At 54.6% G+C, this 9,326-nt stretch overlaps 1 protein-coding gene across 1 annotated transcript in view; it reads right to left on the bottom strand.

The window, feature by feature from the left end:
* Window positions 1-3,597, bottom strand: part of LOC103596987 (fibulin-1-like) — a 37,802-nt gene extending 34,205 nt beyond the window's left edge. The window contains 1 exon segment of the mRNA XM_008580785.1: window positions 3,509-3,597. Coding sequence (XP_008579007.1) covers window positions 3,509-3,597 — 89 coding nt within the window.
* Between the last annotated feature and the right edge of the window lie 5,729 nt (window positions 3,598-9,326).

The raw sequence follows: 9,326 nt of genomic DNA, 5'->3' as shown, positions 1-9,326 counted from the left end.
CCCCGCGGCGGGAGCGCCGCCACGCTCCCAAGCGGCGCACTGTAGCAGTGCGCCACCGGGCCGGCCCCATCCTGCCTCATTCTGAGCTTAGAAATGGCATCAAGGAACAATAAAGATTTGCTGAATGAATGAAAATTGAGACGTTTACAGGTGAGCCTCACAGAATGCCACTTTAAAAGAAACATGAGCTAGAATGATGGACCAACCAAGAGATTAGTGATCCTTGTTTCCTGCATCTTTCAAATATTACCAGTAAGAGGGTTCCCGTAATTCAGATTTGATTTCTGATCTGCTCTCTCCCTTCCCCACCTTCATTAAAGATGATAATTAATACTGAATTCATAGAAAATCCCTCCTACCAGGCATCACTGTGCTGGCCACACCCCAGACACACACGGCCCTTCCTCACCCTAGTACTGTGGGGCTCGGCATTGTGGAGGGCTGGGGAGGGGGCTTGCTCACCCAAGGACCCCCGCAGCAGCACTTAATGCCTGCGAGTGGAATTCTTAGACGGGCTCTGTCTTACCCAGAGCCCAGGAGCCCAGGCTCAGCCTCTGATCTCCATAGACTGTGTGGGCTTCGGACCCTGAAATGAACGCGGAGAAGGGGACATGAGTGAGGGAGGGTTGGAGGGCAGCAGCCAGCACCTGGGACAGCAGGACAGTGTCGCTGTGGAGCCAGCTGTTAGTGGCTAACTCACTAAGAGGCCTCAGACATGCACGTGGCTCCTGCTCGTGAGTTCACTGGGACAAGTCAACTGGCCTCCTGGGGCCTCAGTGAAACAAAGGCCAGTCACTCCAACTTGGTGACCCTTGAGTGGTGTCCTGGGCATTCAGTAACATGTTCTGGGGACACCGTGACACGGAAACTCACAACATCTAGCCAGAATTTCCTGAGGCTCCACGTGACCAAGTGAGCATCACCAAAAACAAGTCAAGGGTCAGCGGGAGCCTAGACATGCACCCACACTTCCCAAAAAGAAGAAATTCTGTCTCGGCCATTCAGATGATGTTTCGTACATCTCAGGAAATGTCTTCATGCATGTTTGAAATTTACCCCAGGTCAAAATGTAGATCATAAAACAAACACCCGCTGCACAGATAAGAAGGTATTTTCTATGTACTCTGGGACCCACTGTGGATTAAAGATACCTCCAAAATTTATCAAAGACATTGGTGAGTAGAAATCAGTATAAATTTAGTAGTGACCAGAATCTAAATTCACAAGCAGGGCCCAGAGAGCTGCTGAAACTGTGGCCTCAGTTTCTCTGTCTGCACACTGAAGGGTTCACCTGTCTGATGCTTCACTTTCTAAGTCTTTGATCTCAATTAATAATAGCGCTCCCTGTCAGGGGCAGAATTGTGTTCCCCACAACTCATCTGTTGAAGTCCTAGCCCCTAGTAACTCAGAATGTGACTGCCTTTGGAGACAGGGCCTTTAAAGAAGTAATTAAGCTAAAATGAGTTCATCTGGATAAGACCTAATCCAATCACACTGGGGTCCTTATAAGCAGAGGCGATCAGGACACAGACACCAAGGGAAGACCACGTGAGGATACAGGGAGAAGATGCCAACTTCAAGCCACAAGGACAGGCCTCAGAAGAAACCAACCTTGCCGACACCTTGATCTTGGACTTCCAGTCTCCGGGACTGTGATAAAGTCTGTGTTTAAGCAGCCCAGTCTGTGTTACTTTGTTATGGAAGCCCTGATAGATTAATACACTCCCACCCTTTGGCTTCGTGGTGCTGGTTTCCTACGTCGTCTCTGTTCATTATAACAACCCTGAAGGCAGGTGTGATGGTTCCTGCTTTACTGGGGGAAACTGAGGCTCTGAGCTGGCTCAGGTCACACAGCAGGACATCTAACCCAGGCCGGCCCTCCTCCCAGGCCCTCGTCCTTCCTGGGGCCAGGCTGCTTCTCATCAGCGCAGTCTGTAAACAACGTTGGGCTTGGCGCTGAACGCCCAGCTTTGCTAGGGACTTGCCAGAGGCCCCTCTGACATTTCCAGTGCTCAGCCACACCGGGAGCCAAAATCACATCTCACACTCAAGGCTGCTCCGTGAAGCCTGACCGTGTGCTCTTGCAGTCAATTCCAGCGTCTGAGCTGCCTGTCTTCTCTCCCTTTGTTGGGTCTATAGTGCTTTTGACTTTTCAAGAATTTCTTCAATCAGGATTTACGTTCTCCCTCCCTGCTGGCTAGGGCAGCCTCTGCTCAACGCCAACAGAAATGCAAACCATTGTGACAGCCCCCACCCCGTGCCCCACAGCTCCCAGTACCCAAGCTGCTTACACTCGGGTTAGAGGCAGAGAAAACAAATGGAAATCAAATGCTGGGATGTTCTCATACCCCTGCCTCCCGACAGTGCTTGCTCCCCCAGCCAGCAGGTCTGAGTTCAGATACTAACGTCACCTCTGATGAGCTGTACATGGGGGTGAGCCCAGCTTCCTCTATCAAACAGGATGAATGACGAGGTTAAATGAGAAAATGCACATCAGATGCTCGGCGCAAAGTAGGTGCCTCAGAATGGCTTGCTATTACTTTTACCATTATTTTTATGATGATGATCAACATTACTTGTTTCCATCATTTATTCGAAGCTTATATTGTCCCCAAATTTTGGGGGAGCTTGAGTCAATTTCGGGAGAGAAGAATAAAAACAGTCAATCCAGATGCCGGCTCCTGCACAAGGTGAACAAGGGTCTGGCAGAACTCTTCACCCTGGGCCCGGCTCATCCACATTTTGGGGGTCTGCAGGTGGTCCACGTTTCTATCTGCGAAGCACTGCTGATCACAGGAGCTCATCTGCACCCCACAACAGTCCCGCTTATATTGTCCCCAAATTTTGGGGGAGCTTGAGTCAATTTCGGGAGAGAAGAATAAAAACGGTCAATCCAGATGCCGGCTCCTGCACAAGGTGAACAAGGGTCTGGCAGAACTCTTCACCCTGGGCCCAGCTCATCCACATTTTGGGGGTCTGCAGGTGGTCCACGTTTCTATCTGCGAAGCACTGCTGATCACAGGAGCTCATCTGCACCCCACAACAGTCCTGCTTTTCTTAGGAGGAAACCGACTTGTCCACAGCTGCCCAGCTATGACAGAGAAGCCTACGAACCCAGATCTTGTTTCCAGCCCAGTGAAGGGGACAGATGCCCCAACTGTCACAGGGTGGCACGGGAAGGGTGAGTGAGTCCTGTGCTGGGACCGTGGGAGCATAGGGGAGAGCCCAGCTATGGGGGGGCAGGGGTCACCCGCTGCACCTCCCCCAGCCTGGGTGGATCTGGCCCTGGTGCCCTGGCCTGACTCTCCAGAGGAGAAACTGGAAACAGGGGTCCTCAAAATGCACCCAGCCGAGGTGGGTGAGAAGGAGAGAACCAACATTTCTAGAGCAGCTTCTGCACCCACAGCCCTGCTTGCTGCTTCAATCTTTGGAGCAACTCGTCCCTTCCTCCCCACCTTCCTCTAAAAGAACATTGTCCTGGTAAAACAGTGGCCACCACCAAGCATACCTGCATTCTTTGGATTCCGAGGTGTACGGCAGCGAGCAGTCCCTCTCCTGGGTGGCCATTCGATGTCCGTCTGCACAGCAAGCCTCCATGGAGAGGTCTGCGCCCACTGTGCAGAGAAGAGAACAAGCTGATGGTGACCCGCCACTCACCCCACTGGTGCCCACTCCCAGCTGCCCCCACAGAAAATCCGCTTGCTTAGGTCTGCACTGCAGCATGAGACTGGGTCTGAAAGGGCAGCTAGACAAACAGCACATACTTCGGTCACTCTGCAAACGTGTACTGAGAATGCCACCGGGTCCCGCCTGGGAGCGCACGCCTCACTCCTTCCCTGAAAGGCCCGACTCCTCAACTGGTACCTGCCGTATCCAGCTCTGACAGGGCTGCGGCTCAGCACCGGGACCCAAGCACAGCTGGGCAGAATCCCTGCTCCAGCCACATGCCAGAGACGTGGACAGGGTCCCTTCCTTCACAGTCCAGTGGGCAAGAAAGGCACATGCTACTGACAGAGGTGTGGTCACGCTGCCGTCCAGCCCAGCGGGCGTGACAGGCCTGACTCTCTCCAGAGGAAAGATCAGCATTTCCAGAGTAGCTTCTGCCGTGCTCTCTCCTTTACTTAATCTTTGGAGCAACTTGTAAGGCAGGGAAGAAGGGTGGAGGGGCACATCAGTCCCCACCTGGAGACAAAGAAACTGAGGCTGGGGGTGGTTTCTGCCCTTGACTTGCCACAAGACCTGCTCTTCTGCAGAAAAGGACAGCTAAAAGAAGTTGGGTGAGGGTGGAGCTGGCTGGGCAGAAAGCACTGGGCTTGGGGGTACCAGCCGCCTGGAGGGATCATCTGCTCACAGGAGATGGGGCAGGTAGAAGGCTCCCATTCATCAAGTGGCTGGCCCAGGCCCTCACAGCTGGACAACAGCCCTCCTGCCCCAGCCAGGCTGCAGCCCCAGTGGGCAACCTCCTCAGAAACGCTGGCCCCTCAGCTCATGGGAAGGAGCAGAGCGCACTAGGCCCCAAGGGAGGAGTGGCTGGGTGCCAAGGTGCCCACATACCAAGGTGCTCTCAGTAAGGGACTTATATACCAAGAGCATTAGCATTGACCATCTCAGCTGCCTGGCAGAAGGCCATCTCTCGACAGGACACTACGAAATTGGGCTTTGAGAAATACCACGTTTTCTTACTAATGGCTTTCCAGCACCCCGTGGGGGAAATCCCGCCAGGCTTGGCAGCGTTTCTTGGCACTGACAGTCGTGGGTGCTCTGTTTGGGCTCATTATTCTTCCCAGGCTGGGCCCTCGGGTGGTCCCAGAGGAAGGCTTGCTCTTGGGTAAGGCAGAGACTTCCTAAACCACCATCCCCCTCTCAGCAGGGGAGCAAGAGAAACTTCTAGAAACACCCTGGGATGGGTGTATGCAGTGTACGGATGAGCTGAGGCTCAGCCGGGCCATTTCATGTGGCCAGGGGTAGGGGCCTTGCCTAGAAACAAATCCCCTAATGACAACTTCGGGGCTTCTGGGGTGCTCTGAGGGGCTTTCTGCAGGGAAAGATGTACCCACCCCATTCCTACTCTCACAGGCTCCCCCGGTGGTGTGTGGTTAATGGTGAAGCTCTGTCCCACAGCAAAACCTGCCAGTTCACTGCGACCTGGCCACTGGGCCCATACCCTACCTCAGCTGTGCGTGCTCCGTACTCCCCAACAGTGCTATCTGCAGGACACGGAAGGTGCACCCCGCGCTGGAGCTCAGACCCAACTGTCTGCAGTCATGGGCCTCCCAGCACCAAAGCATGAGAGTCCTCAGTGTGAGGGCCACATTGTTATGGGGACCACCTTGAGAGCTCCCATCATTCATGCATTCACTCGCTCGTTCATTTTTGCTCCAACTTATTTTTATTTTTTATTTTTTTGTCTTTTTTCCGTGTCCGGCAACGGATCGCAACCCTCAGTGTTGCCCCCGTACCGGACCGGGGACCGGCAACGGGATTGCAAGCCTCGGTGTTGCTCCCGCGCCTCGCTCACCGGCCGGTCTGTATGTGGGATCCGAACCCTCGGACGGGAGCGCCGCCGCGCTTCCCAAGCAGCGCACTATCCAGTGCGCCACCGGGCCGGCCCTATTTTTGCTCCAACTTATTTTTTAAAAAAAGCATCCACGAAACATAAGACCTTATCTGTTACAGATAAGCTATAGCTACAGTTCATTCCCCGGATGACTGTGACGTGACCCAGCTACATGGCCTGCCACTGAGGATGCTCTCCCCTATGCAGCCACCCCGGCTCCCACCTCCACCCCCCCAAACTTCACCCCATCGTCCAGCCGGGCCACTCAGCTCCCTGCCTACGCTCCTGGCCCACTTCCCCCACCCAGCCTGGCACAGGTGCCCCTCTGCTTCCACCTCCCCACCGTGTGCAGGGCACACATCTCACCATTTTCTAGTATCATGTCTGTCCACCTTACCCTCCCAACCACAAATGTCTTGAGAGCAGGGTCTACCTCTCATCCTCTTAGACCTCGGCACAAAAGCCAGTTTGTAGCAGCTACAGAGTTGAGTAGGAAGAGCTTAAGCTTTAGAGACAGATGAGGGCACCTGCCCCAGCTCCAGCACTGTCCTGCTCTGTGACCCTGGGCAAGCTACTCCACCTCTCTGAGCCACAGCTTCCTCAGCAGAAAAATGGGGCTCACAATACCTTCCAGAGCTGCTGAAAGGATGGATAAAGCTTATTAAGGTTCCAAGCACAGAGTAAGCTCTTAGTAAAAGCGTCTTGGTTACGTGTGAAATGCTGGAAGGGGATTCACTTGCTGTTGCCTGTGAGAAATGGGGGCGCCAGGGCCCGGTCTTGGTGTGTGGACCCCCCGACAGATGAGCCGCAGCCCCAAAGCCTCCCTGCACTCTGAGAAAGGCAAATATAGGTAAAGCACAGACCCCCACAGCGGCCCAGCAGGGCAAGGCCTCTATGCCCCAAGCTGGAGAAACAGTTTGGAAGTGATTCCTGCTGGGAAGCCTTGAGCACTTTGAACCTTATTCTCAGCAGGACAATCAAATGTTAAGTCCTCCAGTCAGTCTGGAAACTTGGAATGCCCCTGGAATGCAGCTCAAATGTTCTGAGCAGCCCCAGAGCTGGAACCTGTGCACAGCCAAGCTGTCTGGGGCTGCGTCTGGGTGGAGCTGGGAGCCTCCCAACTGCCTAGGCTCAGCTCACCCTCCTTGGGCGTAAGATGCCCGTCCACACCAGCCAAGGGAAAGTTCCTGCATGGCCCCATCAGAGAGACCGTGAAGAGCCCAGCAGGGACCATGGCCAGGCTGGGTGGTGCCAGGAAAAGGGTGTAGGGAGCAGACCCAGGAAAGGCATCATTAGCTTCACTGCAGCAAACAATCACCCATCACTAGGCCCCTGGCCCACAAGGGACCTGCAGACAGGGCCCCGTTCTTTCACCAGCTCCCTCTAAAGCCCTTTACTCTGTTCTGTATCACATGCCCAGCACGCGGTGGTCACGCCATTGAGCAGAACTGGTACATTTTCCCAGCCCATTTCCACTGTCTTGGGATATAGGCTGCTTCCAATTTTTCACTATCAGGAAGGAACAAACAGCTCTGGCTGGAACGTCTTGATTCGTAAGTCTTAATTCCTAAAGTCACGATGCTTTGCTTGGGCCAGAGGTCCAGGAGGAGGGGTGTCCAGTCAAAGGCAGGGACATTTTCAGAACTCTTGCTACATACAGCAGACTGCCCGGGAGCCGCCCTGTTTGCACAGCCTTGTGGCTCCGAGTGGAGCAGGGGCTCAAGGGTCTCCAGGGAGGACCTGTGGCTGACCAGCAGCCAGCTGGAGCCAGGGCTGACTGGCCCATGCTCATGGGCTCCTGGTCCAGGCTGAGGTATTTGTCTGGGGACGTGCTGGGAGCTCCAGCCTATAGTGAGAGGGCCCAGAGGGAGAATGCTGGCCTGGTGTTTATCCTGCACTCTGGAAGCATTGGCGCTGCTCCGGGGACACAGCAGTGAGGAGGCTGGAGGTGCGGGCGGGAGCAGGCAGAGCTGGGTTTGCGCTCCTGTCCGCCCACTGCCCCATCTACGCCTCAGCTCCCACCACCAAATCGCAGCGTGCACAGAAGGCAGGCAGGAATCTTCCTGCTGCCTTTCTTCCCCTTCCCCATTCCCATTCCCTTTCAAAAAGCATACCATAAGTGCCCCCACCCAACTGTCACCTCAGCAACTGCGTGGACCCTGGACTTCCAGCAGAATTAAGAACAGAAGAAGCTGAATGGAGTCAGGTCACCAGTGATGTGACCATGAGTTGTGAACGTGTCCCGGTCCCCACCCCGACCATACTACACCCACCCAAAACCAGCACGTGGCCAGCTCTGCACAACGCTCAGCTGACACTCAAGGCCCCTGGTGCTCTCATCCCCCCGCTCCTGGGCCTGGAGTTCTGGGACTGGTCATGGCTCTGACAGCCTCCGAAGCTGTTCTATTCTGCTCCCCCTGCGTTAAAACTTCCTTTGGGGCCAGGGATGGTGTCTTTCTCCTCTTGCTGTCCCTGCAGTACCTGCTCATGCCCAGCACAAATATCAAGGCTCAGTTAAGTATGAACTAAACAGTACTGGGGACTGATAAGCACAGCCACCCCTGAAATGCCAAGGCTGCTTGGGCAGGCTGCCCTGCCTGCACTCAGGCCTCTTCCTCAGGCATCCCAGGGAGTGAAGGGAGTGACCTCAAGGGAGGGAAGATCCCCAGGCTGGAGCCCACCACCGCAAAGCTCAGGGCTGGTTAGAATTTCAACAAAAGCCAGGGACATGCTGGGTGTGGGGATGGAGAAATGTCTGAGGCTACAGAACTGCCACTTTCTTATTTTGGAGATGGGCCTTGATGTCCCTGGTAGTCTCAGTACCAGCTGCCCCCAACCCATCAGAGGAAAACTGAGCTGCAGAGAGAGGAGGGTTCTGGTGGAACAAGGGGCACCCGCAGAGCTCCCTGGTGTCATGCCTCAAGATGCCAATGGAGGTACGTTCTGCAGCACGTTGGTCTTTAACAGATGTGGGCATCCCACACAAGAACAGGTCTGTTACTAACTTGTGTTCCAAAATAAGTAAAGCCACCCCAATGTTGACCAGCATTTTTTCAAGATGGGGCAGGCCAGGCTCTCTGAAGCACAGAAGTCCATGCAGCTCCCACCTCCCTGGACGCATCTCTTCCAAGAAACATCCCAGTTAGAAAGGAAAAAAAGAGTGTCCTTGCTGTTTTCAGGTTTCTGCCCTTTTATTTATTTTTATTTTATTTTTTTTTTCCTTTTTGTCTTTTTTCGTGACCGGCAACGGATCGCAACCCTCAGTGTCGCGCCTGTACCGGACCGGGACCGGCAACGGGATTGCAACCCTCGGTGTTGCGCCCGCACCTCGCTCAGCCAGTGAGCGGCCGGTCTGTATGTGGGACCCGAACCCTCGGCGGGAGCGCCGCCACACTCCCAAGCGGCGCACTGTAGCCCTTTTAAATAAACAAGCTTTACTCCGGTTATGACAATCAAATAAGGTCAATTAGACAGGTATGCTGGCCTGAGACAAAACTACCTATGAGGTGCGGGGGAGGCAAGTTTACAGACAGACAGCAGGGCAGGCACTGCCAGGGGCTGGAGGAGGATAGGGAGCTAGCGTTCAATGGGTATGGAGTTTCCGTTTGGGAAGATGGAAAAGCTCTGGAGAAGGATGGTGACGATGGCAGCACAACAGTGTGAATGCACTTAATGCCACTGAATGCGCACTTAAAAACTGTTAGAACGGGCCGGCCCGGTGGCGCACTGCTACAGTGCGCCGCTTGGGAGAGCGGCGGCGCCCCCGCCC

The sequence above is a fragment of the Galeopterus variegatus genome, unplaced genomic scaffold (genome assembly GCF_000696425.1).
Source record: "Galeopterus variegatus unplaced genomic scaffold, G_variegatus-3.0.2 Scaffold2159, whole genome shotgun sequence".
NCBI classification, from domain to species: Eukaryota; Metazoa; Chordata; class Mammalia; order Dermoptera; family Cynocephalidae; genus Galeopterus; species Galeopterus variegatus.
The sequence above is the reverse complement of the archived record's forward strand: the minus strand, read 5'-3'. Positions and strand labels throughout refer to the sequence as shown.